This window comes from Lobosporangium transversale (assembly GCF_002105155.1).
Source record: "Lobosporangium transversale strain NRRL 3116 chromosome Unknown BCR41scaffold_49, whole genome shotgun sequence".
Classification (NCBI taxonomy): domain Eukaryota; kingdom Fungi; phylum Mortierellomycota; class Mortierellomycetes; order Mortierellales; family Mortierellaceae; genus Lobosporangium; species Lobosporangium transversale.
In genome coordinates, this window is record NW_019029027.1 from 189,085 (window position 1) to 212,440 (window position 23,356).

The 23,356-nt window shown below is 42.4% G+C and overlaps 8 protein-coding genes across 8 annotated transcripts; 4 read left to right on the top strand and 4 right to left on the bottom strand.

Annotated features, from left to right (window-relative positions):
* Positions 1-429: 429 nt before the first annotated feature.
* On the bottom strand, positions 430-4,375 carry BCR41DRAFT_361594 (Sodium/calcium exchanger protein-domain-containing protein). Its single transcript, XM_022025564.1, has 6 exons — positions 3,539-4,375; positions 2,869-3,403; positions 2,090-2,713; positions 1,890-1,966; positions 1,110-1,785; positions 430-961 (listed from the first exon to the last, which is right to left on the bottom strand). Exons 1-6 carry the CDS (start codon positions 4,232-4,234, stop codon positions 510-512), a joined length of 3,060 nt encoding a protein of 1,019 aa, XP_021877201.1. The 5' UTR covers positions 4,235-4,375; the 3' UTR covers positions 430-509.
* Positions 4,376-5,032: 657 nt separating this feature from the next.
* BCR41DRAFT_361599 (hypothetical protein) lies at positions 5,033-7,067 on the top strand. The gene is made up of 5 exons (XM_022025565.1): positions 5,033-5,433; positions 5,537-5,651; positions 5,769-5,936; positions 6,158-6,502; positions 6,594-7,067. The coding sequence occupies exons 1-5, from the start codon at positions 5,158-5,160 to the stop codon at positions 6,992-6,994; spliced, it is 1,305 nt and encodes a 434-aa protein (XP_021877202.1). The 5' UTR covers positions 5,033-5,157; the 3' UTR covers positions 6,995-7,067.
* Positions 7,068-8,592: 1,525 nt separating this feature from the next.
* Positions 8,593-9,330, top strand: BCR41DRAFT_389496 (hypothetical protein; the record flags this gene model as incomplete). The annotated part of the gene is made up of 2 exons (XM_022028128.1): positions 8,593-8,741; positions 9,153-9,330. 2 exons carry the CDS (start codon positions 8,593-8,595, stop codon positions 9,328-9,330), a joined length of 327 nt encoding a protein of 108 aa, XP_021877203.1.
* A 222-nt stretch (positions 9,331-9,552) lies between these two features.
* BCR41DRAFT_361603 (hypothetical protein) lies at positions 9,553-12,642 on the bottom strand (the record flags this gene model as incomplete). Its single annotated transcript, XM_022025566.1, has 5 exons — positions 12,212-12,642; positions 10,335-10,525; positions 10,019-10,248; positions 9,781-9,923; positions 9,553-9,691 (listed from the first exon to the last, which is right to left on the bottom strand). Coding segments are annotated over exons 1-3 (810 nt in total), but the record flags the coding sequence as incomplete, so codon positions are not given.
* Positions 12,643-15,708: 3,066 nt separating this feature from the next.
* On the top strand, positions 15,709-18,259 carry BCR41DRAFT_361608 (hypothetical protein). The gene is made up of 2 exons (XM_022025567.1): positions 15,709-16,676; positions 16,792-18,259. Exons 1-2 carry the CDS (start codon positions 16,088-16,090, stop codon positions 18,018-18,020), a joined length of 1,818 nt encoding a protein of 605 aa, XP_021877205.1. The 5' UTR covers positions 15,709-16,087; the 3' UTR covers positions 18,021-18,259.
* A 48-nt stretch (positions 18,260-18,307) lies between these two features.
* Positions 18,308-21,874, top strand: BCR41DRAFT_425406 (hypothetical protein; the record flags this gene model as incomplete). The annotated part of the gene is made up of 2 exons (XM_022030584.1): positions 18,308-19,237; positions 19,346-21,874. Exons 1-2 carry the CDS (start codon positions 18,429-18,431, stop codon positions 21,870-21,872), a joined length of 3,336 nt encoding a protein of 1,111 aa, XP_021877206.1. The 5' UTR covers positions 18,308-18,428.
* Positions 21,875-21,993: 119 nt separating this feature from the next.
* Positions 21,994-22,425, bottom strand: BCR41DRAFT_176434 (hypothetical protein). Its single transcript, XM_022019735.1, has 2 exons — positions 22,386-22,425; positions 21,994-22,284 (listed from the first exon to the last, which is right to left on the bottom strand). The coding sequence occupies exon 2, from the start codon at positions 22,253-22,255 to the stop codon at positions 22,028-22,030; it is 228 nt and encodes a 75-aa protein (XP_021877207.1). The 5' UTR covers positions 22,256-22,284; positions 22,386-22,425; the 3' UTR covers positions 21,994-22,027.
* Positions 22,117-23,261, bottom strand: BCR41DRAFT_176436 (hypothetical protein). The gene is made up of 3 exons (XM_022019736.1): positions 22,731-23,261; positions 22,386-22,626; positions 22,117-22,303 (listed from the first exon to the last, which is right to left on the bottom strand). The coding sequence occupies exons 1-3, from the start codon at positions 23,181-23,183 to the stop codon at positions 22,275-22,277; spliced, it is 723 nt and encodes a 240-aa protein (XP_021877208.1). The 5' UTR covers positions 23,184-23,261; the 3' UTR covers positions 22,117-22,274.
* Between the last annotated feature and the right edge of the window lie 95 nt (positions 23,262-23,356).

Consider the following 23,356-nt stretch of genomic DNA (forward strand, 5'->3'; position numbering starts at 1 on the left):
TTCGAGTCCTCTTGCCTAGATCACTTTAGCATCAGTCGCTTATTCTATCATCAACATTTGTCACCTACATAATGGCGCGATGGTAAGGAAAAAAAAAAAAAAAAAAAAAAAATGTAAACAACCATATATATAAACAAAATTCATTTCTATGCCATAAGCCTATGCCATGCAGAATAAATATCCTATATGCATATGCAACTTTATGGCTACACGCTCGAATATCCTTACCCCAGTTTTGTTTTTGAAGTTTTGAACGCATTATCTAAACAAAAAAAACATCTCATAGTCCAGCGCATTTTTTTCCAAAGTCGCACCACCCTCTTCGTCAAACACATCATTCAACTTGGCTATCTTTATTGTCTACTATCAAATGAAAAAGAGTGGAAAAAAAAAATTGTACAGTTTTGAAAGGAAATATGGGAAAAAGATGAAAAAAGTAACTATTTTACTATTACAACTGCCACTATTACCACTATCGCTATTATTATTATTATTATTATCATTATCATTTAGAATGCCGTCGTAAAACTCACGTCTCCATTGCCTGGGGAAGCAGGTGCATAGACGAACCCGGCCATGAGGACTAAATAGCTCAAAATAAGGATACTGCCTTTGAAATAATTACTCTTCCCTTCAATGTAGGTGTATGTCAACAAGAACACGGAGAACAACATCGCAAACACATCCCAGCGTGGAAATATTAGGTTGAACGTATACTTCCAAACCTCGTCCTTGCCATAATTCAACCACGCAGAAATTGCCACCATCGCCGGAATTTGGATTAAACACACCTGCAGAGCATATGCTGATCCAATCTCCATAGATAGTGCAATATTGCCATACATCGCGAACGAGATAGCATTCATGAACTCTGTCACATTCGGTACAAGTGCAAACAGTGCCAATCCGAGTAACTTTTCATCAATCGATGAAACAGCATTCACACTATTAACCAAAATTTCTGAAGCCAAGACAAGTAGACGGTTTATGTGTCATTAACTAAACAACAAACAAGCCTATGCTCTCAAAATACTCAAAATATTCAAAATATTCAAAATATTCAAAATATTCAGACTCTTCACCCAAATATTTCCCATCCGCTTCATTACCTGCAATGACCGAGTAAAGTATAGTGCAGACCAATAGCACAGTTGCACTCTTCGCCTTGGACCAATTTGGAGAGTCGTGTCCTCCATGAGCTTCATTTTCCTCGTCCTCATGCATATGCTTCAGCGAATCATGCTCTATGGTGAGTGACGAAAGCAGACCCTGAGCAGCAGGATGAAGGACCGACGCCGATGCTGGTCCCGACGAAGCTCCACTCGTAGCCGGAGCTGAATATGGAGGTCGCCTTCCCGCCGTTGAACCGCTGGCTGACGCCGTCAGGTAGTCTGTTGACGACCGAACTCCTGCATGTCCCAGTTCAGCGTCTTCATCAGCATGCATAGGCGCTCGATGTATAGAAGTTGCCTGTGTGTTGGCTCCGTAATGAAGAAGCTGTTGAACAATATGTGTTGGTAGCAATTTTCTGTAGATGGACGAGTCGCGTGTGGAGGGGTGCTGAGGCTCATGCCAGATCTGCTTTACATGCGTCCTGAGTGAAAACCAAATACCGATCAAGTATGCAGAGGGGAGGACAATGCAGCAAAAATACATTAGCGGCTTGACGTTCTTTTGGAAAAACATGTCATCCGTAGGATTGGGTTGATGATGATAACAACGATGGCATATTGTTTCAATCGGCAGGGATACGCTTTCTGGACAAGGAGTGCAACGCAGTTCAAACTATTACGCGCCCATAAAAGTATCAAAATCGGGTTTGATGCTCATTAATCCTATGAAGCTCTTTCTTAAACATCAATTTCCTGCGAACAAACTCATTCACCTACCCGACCATAAATGGAGTAAAATAGCGTAGGCGTCAATACTCCAATGAGCGCCATGATAAGCATTGTTGCAGTCACACCTAGGAAAGTGCCCAGGCATTTTGTTGTCGCCAATTTTAAACATTAGTGCTTCGCTTGCCATAACCAAGCACATAAAAATAAATATGCCTAGTTTAATCTTAACCACAACAGTAGCCACTTACCAGCACTCTTAACATTAAACTTTTGTTCTTTCTTCTTGACAGCGCCGCTCATCATACTCATGCCAGGCATCAACAGCAGTCCCGCCAAGAAACTTCCAATCAATGCACCTTCTGTGATTAGTCCTTTACCCTGTGATAGCGCAACAGTGTACAAAATAATCTCTATAACAGAGCCAAAAGTGGCATTGATAACAGCCCCCATCCCCAATGACGACTGAGCTGAAATAGATGAGACAGCCATCCCAATAAAATATGAAAGCGGAATAACAGATGCCAATCCCAGCGAGAAAATCACAGCGGACGACGTCAGTATCGAATCATGTCCTAGCACATCTGTCAGAACATATTCATCGAGAATAGTGAAAAGTACGACAGGCAGCAAGTTGATAAAGATAATATTGGTTCCGTCATAGGTGTATTTGTAGTATTGGAGGCCAATAGCATCGTATGTGCAGAGCAGGATCTCTGAACGTTGAGGAGAAAGAGTCAAAGAGCTGCCACGCTTAAAGTTAAGTCGCAAAGGATGCTGGTGCAAATGCGTTGCCAGCACATAAGTGAACTTCCCCATAGGAATTGAGACAACCATGAACCAACACAGGGAAGAGACAAACAAATGCAGAGGACCTAATGAGAAAACAATGGTGAGGATCCGGAGCGGAGATTAATTATGGGCATACCAACTGGATTAATCACGTTGATATACTTTCCACAAAAGAAGTCTTCTATTGGACGACGAATATCGGCTTTATAAACTTTTTACTAGCTCAAAGGCGACATACCGATCAGGAGGTAGTAAAAGATATAGTAGACAATACCACCCAGACCCAATTCATAAATATACCGAGGTAAATTTTTGATAGTGAAAAATATCCGACGAAGTTTCGGCTCCTTATGCTCTCGCCCTGTCGCTGTGCTACCTCTTGAAAGTAAAGGTCGGGACTCATCGCTCCCATTTGCTTGACCACCATAATCTGGGGTACGCAAATTGTCAGTCCTGAATTCACCAGGTGATAATTCACGCTCAACGTACTGCCCGAATGGCCAGAATAGATAGTAGCTTAGCCCAAGAACAACCCGTGCATAGGCTGCCCCTCCAAAAGGTATTAGATACAGTATGAGAGCGATCATGAAGCACACAAGTGCAAGCCACCAGCCAAAAATGAGAGTCCAGAGTACATTTCCGACTGAGAGATATAGGTCTGGCGATGGTTGCGAATGTAAAGCCGAGTTGGCTTTGCGGATGACAGATCGCGACTTTTTGTACAATGCTGGTTTCCAAAGTGGTAAACCGAACGGGTGGGTTTGATTGAGGGTCTAGATGTTATGCACAACGTACAAAATTAGGTTTGACAGTAACTCCAAAATATTGATGACCACCACTTTTCATGTTGATTAATTACGAGCCACAACAGCCTTTTGTAAATGCATCGGAAATTGTTCTCCACATACCTCTTGTCTATCCTTCAGCGTCAAGTGTTCGATGTCGCTTCCACGGTCATCTTCGTCCTCGTCTTCATCTGCCTCGTCTTCATCTTCCTCGTCATCGCTGGAGCGACCGCCATAGTGATTACGACCCTCCATTGATCGTTCATCGTAGTCACGAGTAGATTTCCGAGAGTGACCCCGCCGCAATCGACTGTGATGCGATCGTACGCCATCATCATCTTTCTGGCTGTTACCGTCCTCATCGTCTTCAGAAGACTGATTGCGCTGTCGGATAGACGAACGGCTGGATCCAGGACGTTTGCTTGAAGTAGAATGTCTACGACGACTACTTGATGCTGCTCCATCAGAGTTGAGAAGAGCAGTCGAGTATCTATACGGTGCTTTAGGCCGTTTGGATGCTGCAGAATAAGACGATGTCGATCCTTTGGAGCTTGATGGCACTATTCCTGATCCAGTGTGGCTCAGTCCTCCTTCCAATGGCAGCCCCTGCAGTGGTGGTTGATATTTTACAGTGGATGATGAAGCGTTGGAGCTTACGGAGACTCTGCGAGGATTTTTTGGAGAATGTGGCGAGCGCACCATAGGTGGTTGCTGCCTCCGATTCTGACTTTGTTCCTGTGCTTGTGCGGCAGCAAGCTCGCGGGTCAATTCAAGATGTTCAAGGTCATTGCTGACATTGGCAGCATCGGATTGGGACATGAGCAGAGTGAGCAAACTACGTGCAGGATGTTGTGAACAGTGGCTGGAAATTGTCCGTATTCAAGAATAAAAACTAGAATAAAAGAAGCAAGGGAAAAGGAAAGATGGCAGAAGGAATGGATGAACGTGAGAAAACGAAAGAAAGAATGAGCGGCATATTTTGTTTGTGATTTTACTCAAAAGGTTCATAGCAGTCATAATTGCCCAGGAAGGAACTGCGAGGAACCTGTCTGTTCAGGTACGCACTGATGTTGTGGCATTTTACCACAATGCACATCAACGGAAGTGTGTTCATACTTCTATGGCATCTACGAGCACGTGTTCGCATAGGATGCTTGATGCTCATGATATCAATTTTCCTTTTTCGTCTCGAAAGCAAGGCTATGTATTTCCTTTGGGCAAACCATGTCCGATTGCATTGAACAACAGGTTGCAAAAGTGGCTGTGCTATGAAGTTCAGTGTACATCAAAAAGTGTTTCTTTGGATCTCCGAAGGCCTACAAACGAGCAATAATACCTATGGATGGTCTTAATAGCTTTACATGTATACCCAGTTAAATGCTGCCGATTGGAAATGAGTTGAAGCAGAGGTAGGAGAGTGGATGCAGTAGGCTGTAGAGGTGAAGATGTGGGGTGAGGACACAGGGATTTTGACCCACTTTTCGTGTCTCCACTTTTTTTTCTTTGTGGAGTTTTGGCTCCCTTCGGACCCATTTCAATAAAGTTTACTCATTTGTTACATTTGACATTTCTTTTTTTTTTTTTTTTTTTTTTTTTTTTTTTTTTTCCTTTCCACACCACATCATCGTTTGAATCCATCCAACTAGTCGTCTGTCATCCCTTCTACTTGTTCCTCTACCCTGCTCTGATCACCTTTTTTCTTCTCACATTTGCTTTTCTTGTCATTTGAACTACTTCCATTCATGACATTGCTCGGTCTCGCTACATGGCCAAAGCGCTTGCCTTCGCTTCTACGCGCAGCAGCGGTACATAAGCACACAGTGTTGGCCACACACAACATTCATGCTTCAATGCTGCAGAGAATGGTTGGCCCTTGTGCAACTAACGTTGTTACCCATGCTTTCCGCAACGACAAGCGAAGTTATTCTCAACCGGCGTTAGCGACTGAGGACGAGGATTTGGTCATACCCACTTCAACCGACCCAAACCAACAACAGAGTAGAAGAACCAGGATCCAGGTACCGTACTCAGATCGCTAGATCGACAAGTTGAGCCTTCTCTTCCTTTTCTCCTTATTGACTTGCAGTTTTTCTTTCTTTTTCCTGTTTGTTCTGAAAATAGGCAAAAATTGCAGAAATTGATCAAGAACGACCATTCTCTAGCGTACTGACCGACAACTTCTCAAGACAACACACATATCTTCGCATATCTCTCACAGAAAAGTGTAACCTGCGATGTATGTGGCTAAATATCTCCATTATGATTCATCGGCCTGCACTTATATATGTTTAGAAATGATCCTTAATACTTAACATGCCGTTTCCTGCTTCCCTTCCCCACCATCTTTATATAGGTACTTATTGTATGCCTGCAGAGGGTGTAGAACTTTCACCTAAGGATAATATTCTCACTACTCCCGAGATCATTCGTCTGGCGCGTTTGTTTGTAAAAGAAGGTGTGACCAAGATTCGATTGACTGGAGGCGAGCCCACTGTGCGAAAGGACATCAGCGAGCTAGTTGGTAAGAAGCAGTATTTTTTTTATTTTTATTTTTTTTATTTGATCTGTCAAAGTGTACTCAACTTCTGGACACGAATGCAGTTCCGCAGCTCTGCAAAAAAAAAAAAAAAAAAAAAAAAAATTTCTTCCTGTTACTTCCTCGACGCCTGAATGATGACTCATCATGCGTTGTTTCTATGCTTCCGTATATTAAATGACTCTTTTATGACTATATCTCCATAGAGCAACTGGGCGAGTTGCAACCACTGGGCCTCAAGACCATTGCCATGACATCCAATGGTATTGCACTCAAGCGTAAGCTACCATTTCTCGTTAAGAGCGGTTTAAATTTACTGAACCTTAGTTTGGACACCCTTGATCGCTTCAAGTTTGAGTTGATGACTCGCAGGAAGGGATTTGAGAGAGTCATGGAGACTATTGACGATGCACTGGCATTAGGGCTGGACCCTGTCAAGGTCAACAGTGTGATCATGCGAGGAACAAATGACAAGGAAGTGCTGGATTTTGTTGAATTCACGCGGCATAAGAAGGTTGACATACGGTTCATTGAATATATGCCATTTGGAGGTAAATATAATAAATACATGGAGGATACCTTGATGAAACAGTGTTTTCTTTCAGGATATACTAAATTTTTTATTTTTTCTATTTTTTATAGGCAACAAGTGGAAAGAGAATAAGTTTGTACCATATCAAGAGCTAATCAACAATATCCGTGCTGTCCACCCAACCTTTAAGAAGCTTGTAGACGATCCTAATGATACATCAAAAGCATATCATGTACCGGGTTTTGCTGGTCAGGTTGGATTTATCACATCCATGTCAGATCATTTTTGCGGGACTTGCAATCGCCTTCGTATAACAGCGGACGGAAATCTGAAAGTGTGTCTCTTTGGAAACACTGAAGTGTCACTCAGAGATATGATACGTCAAGGCAAAACAGATGAAGAGCTACGCGAGGTGATCGAGATCGCTGTCAAGAACAAGAAGAAGCAACATGCTGGCATGTCGAACCTTGTGCACATGAAGAACCGGCCCATGATCCTTATTGGCGGCTAGATTGTTATACATATATAATTATAGTAATAATCATAATACTCAATAAACCATGTACTATTTACCTGTGATGGAGACTTAATTCCAAGTAAAATCTAAAAACCATTTATCAGAAAAGCTGTAATTATATATATACTTTCATTCTACCTGAATCGATTAGCAATATACTTTTGTCTGTACAGCGCACAATTGTTGAGCTGAGGGTTTCGTGACAAACCACCTCGAACATCCTCCTTGATGCCCAATGGCAAGCTCACATACTTTCGTAGCTAATTATACTACAAGCGACTCTCTACAATCCGCTCCATTGAGAGAAAAAAAAAAAAAAAAAAGGTTTTATGAGTACCATACTGGACCCATGTTCCAAAATGAGGATCTCTGATGTGAAGAGTCAACTGTTCTATAACCCCATGCTAGATCTATAACTTCAATAACAACATTTCTACTTCTGCTTCTATTATATTGAAAAGCTTTTGCTTATTCCCTAGGTCATGTTATTATACTCTTTTTGCGTATCATCTTTTCTGATATTGGGTCACTAGGCTAGCAGTTGTTGCAAAAGTCGATGAATTCGGGACGCCAGTCGTCTGCTGCCAGTGCAAAATGGATAACAAGTTGATACAACAAGCTGTTCATTATCCATTAAAGTCAAAAAGAAGCCATTATCACAACAGAGGGATCGACTTGACTTTGCTGTGCCCTATGGAACGGAAGATTCTGACCATAGAGTGTGTAATTTAAAGACTTGCGTGGTTTAGCTCATTTAAACTCGAATTTCAAGCGTAGGTTTTTGCAAAGGGCCTCTTGATCAACACTTGTGGTTATATCTGTGTGGATAGGATCCATTTGAGGTACATGTGCCGTCCATTCACCGGCGAATAGTCAGTTGAAAATTTTTTCTTATCCGTTTCACGTACATGAGCAGAACGAAATCCCAGAATAAAGCCATTGGCGCCTCTTTCTTAAACAAATAAACGGGACTAGAGATCGGGAAATATAGTCCTCGTTATTTGGTCATGCACATATTGTAAAAATATATTGATTGAATTGGAGGTCAGAAATGAGAAAATAATTGAATTGTAATTGAATACAAAAAAATTTGTAGGCTCCCTTGTCGGCAATCGAAATGGACTGTCCCTCTATGGGTTCGCTATTTGCACGGCTTCCATTCTCTACTTGCAGGTCTGGTATCACCTGATTAAAGCCACTCTTACGCAATACAAAACATATTAGCCAGCTGACACATCATTTTTTCATCTTTCTTCCACTCTTCAAATCTACACTCATCATGGAGCCTCCACGCCTCTCTCCTCAAGTGAAGCATAGGTAAACGTCGATAAATATTATGGTTGATGAGTCTTTATTTGCACAGACTAATCACCCATTATATTTAGTCCCAATTGGGCATAAGCAAGCTTTTAGCTAGATGTGAATCATGTCATCTCTTTTCAGCAGCCTACATATCAGACCCGGTCGTTGCATGCAGGAGCGCTTTCCGTTTTCTTTTCTTTTTTTTTTTCTTTTCTTCGTCCAGCTTGGGTTAGCGGCAAAGTCGTAGGATTCAGCGCTCGAGTCTCAATCTGGGATGAGAAAGGCTGTGTATGCTACGCGTGCTTTGCTGCTTTCTCTTTTCTTTTTTTTTTCTTTTCTCTTTCTTTGTCCAGCTTGGGTTAACAGCAAAGTCGTCATTCTTTACATTGAATACTTCTGTATTCAATGTAGGAGTCCTTACCTCACAGTCGTGGCTATTGTAGGACGCTTTTTGTAAAGTCGTCATTCTTCACACTTGAATACTCCTGTATTCATTGTAGGAATCCTTACCTCACAGACGTGGCTATTGTAGGACGCTTTGCTGTTGTACTTTTTCTTTTTTTTTTTTTCTTTTTTTCTTTTTTTCTTTTTTTCTTTTTTCTCTTCGGGCTTGAGTTCAGCAACAAAGTCGTCATTCTTTACATTGAATACTCCTGTATTCAATGTAGGAGTCCTTACCTCACAGTCGTGGCTATTGTAGGACGCTTTTTGTAAAGTCGTCATTCTTCACACTTGAATACTCCTGTATTCATTGTAGGAATCCTTACCTCACAGACGTGGCTATTGTAGGACGCTTTGTTGTTCTTTTTCTTTTCTTCTTTTTCTTTTTTTCTCTTATTTATTTTGAAAGCGCGCATCGATGCACGTGGGACTATACCATGTTTTCTTCCAGTCGTTGTTTGTTTCAAGACTTAAGCGAGAAGTCGTATATCCTCAAGTACAGAGGTATTGAAGTGCCATCCTACAGCTGTATGACCATGCATGTGTGCATCTTCCAATATCCATATCGAGTTGCTACTGGATTTTAATGGCTAATTTACTTTGTAAGATATGGGACCCTTAGAATTGTACATCTGCAGTAACAAGCGGCCCTCTGCGCAAGCAATTTATATCCAGTGATCCTCATCACAGCCAGGAAGATCAGTGATAGACATAGGAACAAGTCGCTGGCCAAATCATATCATGACTCAAGATGCAGTAGTGGACATCTCAGACAATAGCTAGAATAAACTGCATGAACTTTATTCAGCCTTTTCTAAAGTCAAAAGAAGGCCGCATCCAATCCTTGCGTATATTCCCTTCCCGCTCTATGATGTTTGTTGGTACAATATTCGTCAAAGGCAGGGTGTCCTCCGCATTGACTTTTTCACTCATCTCCTCGAGAATTTCCTTAATGATAAGCAAATAGAAATATTAGTTCTCTCAGTGATACAATGACTGTAGCTAACATAAACCTGACAAATCAATGAAATACATACCCGTGCTTTTAGTAAGATATTTAGACCCTCCTCAATGTATCGGAAAGTCGTGTTGTCTCTTGGAAAAGTAAACTTCCCTATTTCCTTTACAATATAGAGGGCTTCATACTCCAAACTAAGCACGAAGAATTCCATCATGCCCTCTGAAGTCGTAAAGACGGTGTGTTTTATTGCTATTAGTAAATGTGCATGGAGAATCAAGATATAACATCAGGCTTTAAAGATTTTAAACTCTTACCTTGCACTAGAAGCCCAAGAACTTTGGGTTTCGCCACGCCATTGACGAGGAGCAAATCTAGTGCAAGCTTCTGTAGGTGAAATAGCTTTCTTCTATCACTCTTCAGAAGGGCGAGAGAAGAGTTGTCACGTTTGCCTTCAGACACCATGGTGACCAGCCCTTTAACTGACCATTGCTCGTCCGGGAAAAGGGTCTGTGTGTAATAGGAAGGAACGGGCATCTTCATTCCTCTAAGGTACAACAAGGAGAACTTTGTTCAGGGACTGACAATTTAATACAGCAAAAATCAGGTTGATTTGACGAAAAAAAGACTTACGCCTGTGAACTGGACTCTGGATGCACATCACCGAAAACCGCACGTAAAATCGGATTTACAATGCAGTCAAAGAGGCTTTGCTCCGTCTTCGGCGATTCTTTCCAGAGAGTATTGTTGCCAGACAGATTTGCGAAAATTTTACGTAGTCTTCGGTCCACTTTCGGGTGATCTTGGTGGATACCGAAGCAAAGCTCTTCGAAATCCTTTTGAGAGGAGTTGGCGGCTTTCTCTGCAAATGATTCTATAAATGCAGAGTCTGCTTCCTCGAGCATCGCCTTGACTTCAACCGCAAACATTTTCTCGACGCTTGAAGGCAAAGCTTCATCATTGTACATCTCCAGCAAAAATTCTTTTGTGAAGATGTAGTTCAAGGCACTGGATAACAATGCAAGATAAAGCATGCCTCAGTATTAGGATTATTAGCACAACGTCAAGGAAAGAATATAAAAAAAACAGTTTCCACTTACGAGGTCTGCCAGACGGTCGCCGAATTTTGTAGCTCTTCCACAAAGTTTCGCCTGTATTCGATGATACGTGACGAAATATTATTGCCACTTTCCGTCCAGGTGTCCTCCGTATGAAGGGAGCCCTCCTTCATTCCCTCACCCTCCATATCGGTGGCAGGGCTTGTTCGCCCATGCTTTGGAGACTCCTCGTGGTCTTTGGCGGCCCTCTACTTATTAAAGTGTGCAACTATTTCAGCGCAAACAAATGGTAAAAAAAAAAGAAAAAAAAGAAAAATAAAAAATACCTTTCTGATCGACCTTTTCCACACTCTGTTGTTTTCAGAGTAGCGGTTCCTTTCAGCTCTGTCCAACAAAAGGTTCTTCATCATTTCCTTTTGAGCGGCATACTCGGTGTAAGAAACCGTAGGTCGTATGAATCTCTTGTAGACCGTAGCCCATCTTTTTCTGTCGTCATACTCTAAACCATGAGTACTCCTGGCCCACAGTATAAAGCTGGTAATGCTCAGAGCTGCTGGTTCAGAATCGATGAACTCGATAACAGTGTTGAGGGTGGGATCTGTCATTATAGGGATGGAGAGTTTAGAGAAAAATGAAAAATACTGCTATGCTTGATGTCCTTTTATTCAAAAAGCACTTTTTCGTCCCGCCTCTTGCACTACATTGTTTTTACTCAGCCCCTTCGATATCTTCATCGTCTTCATCGTCCTCATCACCAATTGGTTCAATCAAAACACCATTCCGACTATCAATGGTGTTGGCAATAAGTGGTTGAAGGTGACGATCGAACGCTCCCTCAGAAACATCAATTGCCTGAAGATTACAGAGTAAATCTTCTTCACTCTGTGCCACCGGATCAGCTGCAAAAGACTCAGTTGGCTGGATGGCACGCTCGTTCATATATCTATTGCCCCAGTCGATAGTTTTTTTCCATGCAGCAATGAAAACTTTATTGGGAAGGCTCATGAAGAACTTCTCCAGCATCATAGTGAGAGTTTCGGCAGTCATCAATCCATGTGTGTTGTATGCCACCATATTCTTAATGACCCCCCAAATAATCTCGATGGGCTGAAGCTCGCAATGGTAAGGTGGGGTCTTCATGATCCAATGGCCACCATTTTCAGATGCGATATCCCGAACAGTGTACCTCGGTTGATGCTCGATCGTTTTGAGATACTCAAGAAGCTCCCGCTTTGTTGGCTCAATGCCATCCCCTCGCGTACTTGACGGTATTTCTATTTCATGAGATCTCAGCCAATTTATAATCTCAGCCTTGCGGTTAAGGCTGGTTGGTTTTTTGTCCGGTGAATGGAAATGGTATTTAGCACCATCCATATGAATGATGCTAGATCTGAACCCCATCTCCACAAGGGTCTTACAAAGCTTCTCGAATAAAGCTTCGAACAACTGATGATTGAAATATCCATGATAGTCGTGGTCTGCAAAGATATTTCTATTGTCCCGCATATCGTCCCTTGACTGGTTTTGCTGAGCCGTCCTTACTTGGAGGGGTGCCTTCCCATGCGCTGGCCAAATGTGAACGCTGTCGTTCACGAATTTCCCAACCGTTTCCCCTTTATCCTCATCGTAATAAACTACAAATGCAGCAAACATTACGAGTAGTGGTTGGCGGGATGGTTCCTGCACAGGGTCGCCTCCGCGCTCAACCCATCGGTTTGCTGAGGAATGGTTGATATGGCAATAGCTCTCGTCAAGAAAAACTTCAGGCCGTATCGGTACTACCTTACCTTCGACCACTTTGAGATTAGAAAGGCGTTCGGTCAGGTACTTGTACCGATACTGCACGATCTGTGGAGAATTGTGCATGATGGATTTCCTTACCCATCTCTTTCACCTTTCCACCACGTCCGACTCCCTTACAAGGCTTTCTCAAAATTCCGCTCTCGGCCCAATTTATCGAAGCTCTGCACGAGCGGAGATTTATACCTGAAAGCCCAGACAATTGAGCGTTCCAGCCCGAGCCAAATGCGTCTTTTAACCACTTGTGGACTCCTTCAGGAGCTGCCTTCAAGCGAGAATATATTCTGGCAAGTAGAAGGTATTCCTCATTTGTCACGGCCTGTTTTCCACGAGACGGCAAGAGGGTGCTGCTTTCTTGCGATCCTGGATCAGCAGAATCTACAAATGGATTCTCATCATCAAAGAATGGGTCTGACTGGATGAATGACTGGCGCTCGAAATCGAGGATAGGCCCTTGGTATCCAGGGGAAGACTCAAGCCCAATGTACTGATGTGCTGGGGAAGGCCAGTGAGGCGATTCTCGAACATTGAGACTCCTGTAGCATTCTGTTTGTGCTCCCCTGTACCGATCTGTGGGTGAATTGGGTGGGCTAAAGTGATAGCGATGCGATCTGCTGTACCGATCGCTGGATGAATTGGATGAGTGGAAGGGATAAATACGAGTCATGTTTAAGAAAATAAGAGGCGAGAAGATGAAGAAAAAGAAAAGAAAATAGCAAAAGCGTACTTTAAAGCGTTCCTTAGAATGTTTTAAAACCCGACAGTGGTTGATGAAAGAGAGTGGTCAACAGAGTTGGTTAAAATCTCTCTCGACGAAAAAGCGAGGAATATTAACATGTAAAATTACTGAAACTTTATAAGATGTGCATATGTTTTATTTATTGATAAGAATGATATGAGCGCTATTGTCTGAGATGTTCACTACTGCATCTTGAGTCATGATATGATTTGGCCAGCGACTTGTTCCTATGTCTATCACTGATCTTCCTGGCTGTGATGAGGATCACTGGATATAAATTGCTTGCGCAGAGGGCCGCTTGTTACTGCAGATGTACGATTCTAAGGGTCCCATATCTTACAAAGTAAATTAGCCATTAAAATCCAGTAGCAACTCGATATGGATATTGGAAGATGCACACATGCATGGTCATACAGCTGTAGGATGGCACTTCAATACCTCTGTACTTGAGGATATACGACTTCTCGCTTAAGTCTTGAAACAAACAACGACTGGAAGAAAACATGGTATAGTCCCACGTGCATCGATGCGCGCTTTCAAAATAAATAAGAGAAAAAAAGAAAAAGAAGAAAAGAAAAAGAACAACAAAGCGTCCTACAATAGCCACGTCTGTGAGGTAAGGATTCCTACAATGAATACAGGAGTATTCAAGTGTGAAGAATGACGACTTTACAAAAAGCGTCCTACAATAGCCACGACTGTGAGGTAAGGACTCCTACATTGAATACAGGAGTATTCAATGTAAAGAATGACGACTTTGTTGCTGAACTCAAGCCCGAAGAGAAAAAAGAAAAAAAGAAAAAAAGAAAAAAAGAAAAAAAAAAAAAGAAAAAGTACAACAGCAAAGCGTCCTACAATAGCCACGTCTGTGAGGTAAGGATTCCTACAATGAATACAGGAGTATTCAAGTGTGAAGAATGACGACTTTACAAAAAGCGTCCTACAATAGCCACGACTGTGAGGTAAGGACTCCTACATTGAATACAGAAGTATTCAATGTAAAGAATGACGACTTTGCTGTTAACCCAAGCTGGACAAAGAAAGAGAAAAGAAAAAAAAAAGAAAAGAGAAAGCAGCAAAGCACGCGTAGCATACACAGCCTTTCTCATCCCAGATTGAGACTCGAGCGCTGAATCCTACGACTTTGCCGCTAACCCAAGCTGGACGAAGAAAAGAAAAAAAAAAAGAAAAGAAAACGGAAAGCGCTCCTGCATGCAACGACCGGGTCTGATATGTAGGCTGCTGAAAAGAGATGACATGATTCACATCTAGCTAAAAGCTTGCTTATGCCCAATTGGGACTAAATATAATGGGTGATTAGTCTGTGCAAATAAAGACTCATCAACCATAATATTTATCGACGTTTACCTATGCTTCACTTGAGGAGAGAGGCGTGGAGGCTCCATGATGAGTGTAGATTTGAAGAGTGGAAGAAAGATGAAAAAATGATGTGTCAGCTGGCTAATATGTTTTGTATTGCGTAAGAGTGGCTTTAATCAGGTGATACCAGACCTGCAAGTAGAGAATGGAAGCCGTGCAAATAGCGAACCCATAGAGGGACAGTCCATTTCGATTGCCGACAAGGGAGCCTACAAATTTTTTTGTATTCAATTACAATTCAATTATTTTCTCATTTCTGACCTCCAATTCAATCAATATATTTTTACAATATGTGCATGACCAAATGACGAGGACTATATATATATATTAAGGCCTGATGGCCGCGCATGTTGGGTTCATTCTCAGCTGCAAACTTATTTTCACGAGGCATCTCACATCTATGATAGATGTCCAACAAAGGCAAAACACAGTTTTACCAGAAAAAGGTAAAAAAAATAAAAAAGGTAACCTAACCCCCCATCTATTGGAATTCCCAGGAGGGAGAAAGCTTACACTTGAGAAAGGGGAGGCGAAGTTTTCAAGCGACCATGTAGGGAAAATAGAAAAATGACATCTGTGTTGTCAAAAATCAAAAATAGATACCAATGAAGGGGTAAGAGATCTCAAACTAGGTCAGAATTATGCGTGTTGGCTAAAATGACAGAAAAAGGAAAACGTCGACATGATGTCTCGACAACAACCTTCATTAAAGACCTCTTCCATTTAACCGCCCACTGCGAAAAGGAGACAATAACATTTATTGGTTGCATCTCATTACAAAGCAAACGGGTATTGTGCACAACAGAGGAAGAGCTCTGCGCAAATGCATGGTCTTTTTTTTTTTTCTTGTGAACCCTGGGTAAACAATACAACAATACACGCAATGCACGCAATGCAACGCATCGCACGAAAAAAAAAAAAAAAAAAAAAAAGTCCGTCGGAGTTTCTAAAGATTTCCATCGTCATCGCACAAATACAATAAACAAACTGAGTAAAAAAACGAATAGACCTTGTATTTAGTCTGTTCGGCATTACATATCACCCATCACTCAAAGAGCACTTTTCAACGACGATGACATGTAATCCAACCAATACTCATTGCCCGCGCTTTTTTTTCTTCTTCTTCACTTATTGTCGTTTTTCCTCCCTTTTCTCTTCTTTTCTTCACTTTTACTCGTCTTTGTGTTTTCCTTGCTTGCCTGGAAAACAGGCTTCTTTCATGCATTCCTCTCCACTTGGTTCCACTATTACTGCTTTCACCGCCAACATCATTCCTAACCAGTAACCAAATACATCTTTCTTTTTACAAATTTACTATCGCCGTGAACAACTACAAAACAACACGTCGACAGATTGAAAAGAGAATATTTAATACGCTATAATAATTCTTTACACAATTAATCATAATTATGTTGTCCATCACCAACGTTAATCTGCGATATCGCAGGGTCGTCGTTGCCACCAAGGCAGCTATCACATCAACAATTCGCCCACTTCAAAAGCACCACTACACCCTCTACGATCTTCAATATGTCTTTCTCTTTGCGCTCTTCAGCTTCTGCTATTACATCATGGAGAAGCCGATCTGGTTCAAGCTGCCCATTGCACTTGGCGCTATTGGTCTATTGATCCCTCAAAAGACCCGTCAGTTTATGCTTCCGTTCCTTGCCATTGCTGCTTGGCTGGTGTTATTCTATTGTTGTCGTTATATCCCTGCAGAGTGGAGACCCCATATTTTTACATCTGTCCTTCCTACTCTTGAAAATATTCTTTATGGTGGTAACATCTCTGAACTTCTTGCCCAATCCACGTCCCCTGCAAAAGATCTTCTGGCGTGGATGCCCTATGGAGTGCTACACTTTGCACTACCATTCATCACAGCGGCATTGATTGCATACTTTGGTCCCAAGGGCACTCTTCCCGTCTTTGCTCGTACCTTTGGTTACATGAATTTAGCAGGTGTTCTCACGCAACTGTTCTTTCCCTGTGCTCCACCATGTAAGCTTTGCTGATGTTCATGAGAATGCTTGCAGCACACTTGAAAAAATTTAAGGCATCTATTTTAACATTTTAGTTTCCTCTTTGGTTTTTTATCATAACGTCGGTTGATCAGGGTACGAAACCAATTATGGTGCATTGGAGCCTGCAACCTATTCTATGCCCGGTAGTCCCGGTGGGCTTGCTCGTGTCGATGAGATTTTGGGACTAAATATGTACAAATCCACCTTCACGGCATCACCTTTAGTATTTGGCGCATTCCCTTCATTACACTCTGCCTGTGCCTGGCAGCTTGCTTTCTTCCTTGTCTTTATCTTTGGTCCCCGCTCTGTGCCATTCGTGGTCGGATACGTCTTTTGGATATGGTGGGCAACCATGTACCTTGGTCATCATTACGTTGTTGACTTGGTTGGAGGCGCTGGATATGCTGTCGTCGCCTTCTGGATTGGCTCTTTTTTCTTGCCTTCAGTCCTTCCTCAACATCACAACGCCAAGGCTGCATACGTCATTCATGATTTGGGCGATGCAATGAGCCACCAGGAAAAACAATTACTTTTTAATGCGGCTCATGATGACTTTGCTGAGAACGCCACATGGGTTCAGGATGATGACGGCAATGGTGACATTGAGGAAATGGCCAAAGTGGTCGTGGTCTCTGTCGAACCTGAGATGGAGGAATGCAATCTAATTCAGTCTTCATCCGCACCATCCTCACCCACGGTTGGATCTGCTCCCAGGAAGAATAGTCAGTATCGTCAGAGCTGGAACGGTTGGCAAGGATATGAGTCTTGGATGGAAGTCCTTGCCACTATCAACTCTCCACGTGCCTCTCCTCGCACTTCGCCCACATCCACCCCTCGCCACTCTATTACTCATGTTCACGGATATAATAGTCGCTCCCGTCTCAGCCGCGAGTCAACCCATTCAACCGGATCTGTTACTACTCTTGATCTAGACAAGGAGGTAAATGTGGCCATGGTTCAAGGCTCTTCGTCATCGAAGCGTGATTCGTTCCTGAATATGGCTTCTATTCCCTCACCGCTAGCAGCAATCGAAGAGGATGCTGTTAGCAGTTTAAATGCAATTAATGTGGCCACGGGTCGATCTCGGCCCAGTCGTTTGATTCTGGAACACGGCCAAAATACCCTTTACTCTGGATCAATGCCCAATAGCCCTGCAATGGTTGTTGCCGAATCAAATGCCGAATCAAATGCCGAATCGAGCCAATCAAGCCAATCGAGTCATTCAAGTCAATCAACCAGCTCATCCAGACCTATATCTCCTCGATCATTTGTTGCTGATAGTTCTTCGCTTGCTCTTGGCAAGCGCTATAAGGATGAATAAGTCGATGGTTGCCTCTTTTCTTTCTGTCACTCTCTCTTACCTGTATCATATATCTACTCTCATTTTCTTCTGCCGCAGTTCTTTTAAGCATGTAAACATAACTAATAGTCAAATTATAATAATAATAATAAACAGTTCTGCTGGGACCTCCATTTGTTCTGCGCAATATGTTTGTCAGAAGGGTGGCGAAGCATTAAAAAACCAAGCCTTTTTTTAAGTTCCACCAGTCACACATTCACATTTATATACACCCAATTTCTTTTTTCATTTTTTTTTTTTCACTTTCCCCTTCGCAACCACAAGTAATCACACGCTTAGTCACTCCATATTCACTCATTAATTTATAAGCACACATACTCTTTCTCCCTCTTTCTTCTCTCTTCTGCATTCTACGGGGTGGTAGGCGAAATGCAGCCTCTTGTGTATACGAATCAAGACGAACTATCGGACCACTTCCGGAAATTTTTTGAAGACTGTCCGCTCGACCTCGAAAAGAATGCTATTCCGTTTGAAAGGACTTCTGATACGGCTCACTTTAAATCTGTTCTGACAGTGCCTCAGACTGCAACGCAGTTCAACACCCCACCAGCTGCTACTACTATACCTTCAAACCAGTCTGCCACCAATGCAGCCTTACTTCTTAATCTCGACCCCGGTACGGAAGAGGCCCTCTGCAGGACTATCGCTGGCGATTTTTACAGCCATACACGCAATCGACTCGAGTATGAAATCAAGTCTGTTCATCTTTTGCGAAACCCCCTTGTCTGGAGACGCTATCAAGCTGAGAAGCAACTCCGGAGGCAGTTAGCTGAACAAGATAGACTGGCCCGTACAAGGGCCCGATGCAACTCAAACAGTGATGAGAAAGATGATGTGGGCCCTACACAACTCTTCAGGGACGAAATATTGTATCACGGGACGCAACAGAGACGTATCCCCTCTATACTCCTCAATGGACTAGACCCACGGATGACTGTGCGAGCAATTTATGGCAAAGGCGTTTACTTCTCAGATTCGATCGAAAAGTGCATGCAGTATGTAGACAAGCAGACCAGTATGGATCAGGAATACTCGATTATCCTTTGCTGTGTCCTCTTGGGCAATGTCCTGGTTGAGCCATACGAAAGATCAAAACGAAACCTCACTCAGCAAACAATGTTCTTGCCAGAAGGCTATGACTCTGCTGTGGAGCAAGATGTCTTCAAAGAATGGATTGTGTAAGTTTTCTTTCTTTCTTTCCTTCCTTCTTTTTTTTTTTTTTTTTTTTTTTTTGTTTTGTTTTGTCAATAAGCTAATGCTTTTAATTACATTGTGCTCTATTTTAGTTTTGAAAAGTCACAGATTCTCCCACTCTGTGTTATTAACTTTACAGCATCCAACAATCCGGATAGTTTTTTCCGAATGACAGCGCATCAAGTCCTCTTCAATAACTCCAGTACATATCCTAGTGCCATCACGGACATTGCAAGGAGATGCACAGTGCCGACACCTACGGATAACGGCCATCAACGGAGTCGAGATGAACTGAGCAAATCAGAACTTTGGAGAGCACCTGATTTTGCATTTAGAGCAATGTTGATTGGGATCTTTGACCTGCCAGGCAACCTCCCCACCACTCAAATACGGAACATTCACTTCGAACCCTCCAAAGAATGGGCCGTCCGCTTTATTGAGCCTTTATCAAATGAAGAAAAATTCTTCTACATGAGCGATTCTAGTTACAACACGTTAATGGAGCTATTCAAAAATATTCAAGTACATATGGTACGCATGGAAAATAGAAAACAAGTAAACCGCGCACGCAGAACCATAGAAGAAAACCGCATAAATAGTCAGATTGACAATCTTCCTGATGGGCAAAAGTTGATCGAGACGATGGCCCTAGTAGGACCACAGCTCCATCGGATCCAAAGCGAGGGCAATACAATTACTCAGGAAATTGAACGAAACAAAAATCAACTGCTTGTTTCTGGGCGAGGGCATATCATACAAAGCCATGAATTCCGGTTATTCATTCACCCATTGGAGCGAAAGCTTGAGGAGCTCAAGGCCATGCATAATGACCTGATGGCGCAGTTAGCACCATGGTCAAGAGATGATTTGAATCGCGCCGAGCTTTTGCTCAAAGCAAAACAGGAGCTGCAAAAAGCGATAGACGGGGAGCTAGAGTGGGAGCAACGACAGCAGAAAGTGATTAGTGCTGAGAAGGCAAGGTCAAAGGCTCAAGGATTTTCATTGATCACAACTATCTCACTACAGCGCCTTGAATCGCATATTCGAAATGCTAAAGAGAGACGCGAACTCTTAGAGAAGGGCAAGAGCTTCGAAATGAGCTTCCGCTTCACAGATGTCGAGATCGAGACTTCTTCATCTAAAGTTTGGCCTCAAATCGTAGCAGAAATGTTGCTACCAGTGGTGATGATGACTCATCTCAGTGACAATATCTTCGCACATTTAAATAACACCAGCAGGTGTTCGGAAAACCTTGAGATGAATCGTGATAAGGAGGAAGCAAATGGTGGTCTTAGGGATGCTGGCGCTTGGTGGCATGCTGCTCCTCAGGCTCTTTTTCAGGAGCCAGCCGCAGCCTCGGTCTTCTGGCCGATTGATCCCCGTAGCAGGCTTACTAACCGCCGACTCATTCTATTGCAAGACTATGTTGAGTGGATGTTCATGGAGAAAGAGAACAGGACTCGAAAACGCGATAGACGCCTCAATCAAGGAACACCTTGGTCTAATAGCAGCTTAAACCCAACTGAAGAACTTTTACCCTCAGAACTACCGGGATTTATTCAAGCACAGTGGGATTTATTGGATCCAAGCATTCTTCATTCGATCCGGGGACTGTCAAGTCGGTTTGGGACTGTAGTATTTGACAGGAAGAAGCGACTAGAGGAATTAGCTCAAATGGGGAACGACCTGCTGAGTAACCTCTTTGTGGACGCAGAATACCATATGCTGATGGGGGATAGGCAATTATCTTCAGGTTCTTCCGGCACGCAGACATCGTCCACATTACCGCCTGTAGAATGTCCTATTTGCCAAGAGGCTCTTGAACTACCGGATCCTAATAGCTCATCATTACCAACAACAGCAGCACATGAAAAGGTTGTCAAGCTCAAAGGTTGTCGCCACTGTTTCCACGAGGAATGTATCAAGCAATGGTTCCAGTCCAAGGATGCGCAGCTGAAATGTCCCATGTGTAATACCTTATGTACAACAGAGGCCAAAGCAGGGGTAACTAAAAATGCCTTAGGTGGACGACCACAGAAGTTAGGGCCTAGTCCGGATGCTGTGATGGGTTATAGCTTTGATGTGCGTCTATGTTGTTACTTCATTTATATCATCATACCATCTCATGAAATTGAGGATCCGGAATACCCTAACAGGAGTGCACGTCCACGCACCACCATCCACACGGACATTCGGTATGCCATCGTCCCATTTTCAGCGCGCCTAGGGCCTTTATTAATGATTCGGTTAATCGCTTTGTTTTATTATGGGCACCTGTTCCGGGTTGGGCGCTCGATCACTCGGAATGTGGATAATGTTGTGACCTGGAATGGCATTCACCTTCGAACTAGCTTAACGGGCCAGTATGGTTTCCCGGCCCCCAATTTTGAGAGGAACTGTTGGCAAGAGATTAACCAGAAGGGTATAGCTATGGGATTAGAAGAACTTGTACTAGGCATGCCTCAATCGGATGGATCGATGTCAGCAGCAGTTGCATCAACATTGGACCCACAGGCTTTGAATGGGATCGCGTTACCAGCAGAAATCTTAGCCGAGCTAGCAGCAGAGGAGATGGTCGTCCGGATATTTCATGAGAATCGCCCTTTATTATTTACATAGACATATTTGCATATTCCATTTTGTTTGTTCATCCTCCTAATAAAGCATACCCAATGAATTACTGTAAATTATTTTCTTTTGTGAATTGAATGATTAGATGATTTTTTTCAAATCTATCTATTGCTCTATTATTTTATTTTCAAGTACCCCTTTTTCTATGGTTGTAATTTGATCCGCTGTCGACTTTTCTCGAGAGTATGGGTCATGGCTTTGAGCCTATCAAGCATAGATTGGACATCTGGATCGTCTGTGCCGCGGAGCAAATCCTTCTTGGCTTGTTGGATGTTTTGCTGAGTTTCAGAGGATGGGCTTATGAGGGACACAAGCGATTTCTGTAATTCATGAGTATCATTCAACATACTCAAAAGTAGATTCTGTTCCATATTAAGTGAACTCGCAGCCTCACCCAAACCTAGAAGACAAAATGTATGCTTGTTTTGAGTGATCAATCTTACTCTTGTATGGTTGATAAGGAAACATATATACAAAATGATGAGCTGGTATAGCTGTTACCTGGTACGGTTTCCTGTTGCTGTTGCTTGCTGCTTAATTGCGTTACATCACCACTCTCATTGCAAAGATGATGGCGGTGGTGATATGCTGTGATAGATTGCGATAATTCTTGTTCATACAACTCTTCAAACTTTTGCATGGATCGAATAAGTTCTGTTGTCGCCCGATCAAAAGAGGCTTTCATGTTCTGATCCAGCTTTAACGATATTGATGATGATATATAGTTGGCATTATATGGCACCTGTATCCAAAAAAAAGTAAATAGGAAACAACCTTCAGCTTTCGATTTGGTTTTTTTGTGCCTAAAAACTTTTTTTTTTTTTTTTTTTTGTTTAATGCAATAACCTCGCCAAGTTTTGATTCAAGTCGTTGTTGTGCTGCATACAATGCCTCTTGAATTTCTGAAAAGATGGTTTCTAGCGTTTTGGTCCCACTAATGGTCTGGTGGTATCGTTTCTGTTGAGGTTCTTCCGCTTCCCTAAGAAGGTCTGTTGAAAAGAGTTGGACAGAATCTGTAAAGATGCTATGGTTCCATGTGGGTGTTGTCATTATTGAATCCATCAGGCGACAAGCGTTCACAGCCGCTGTACTGTTCGCATCCTCATGCATACTACTGCTGCTGTTGTTGGTTTTGTTGTTAATGTTGCTGTTAATATTCCCTGTCCAGTCTGCCATTGAATGATTCACATTGGTTTGAAAATGAGAAGTTGGAACTACATTCAGTAGAGGCATCGCCACCAAAACTCGCGACTTCATAAAATTAAGTGATATAGTACCAATAAAACTGATCAATATCATTGCCCTTGCTTCTACAGCGTCAGCATCATTTGGCCGTACATATTCATCTCGCTCTTGAGCGCATGCATTTTTCCTCTCTTCTACTTTCTTTTATCCTCTGGATACTCTAGACACTCTAGGTACTATTTTAAAACCCTCCAAAAAAAAAAAAAAAAAAAAAAAAAATGCTCACA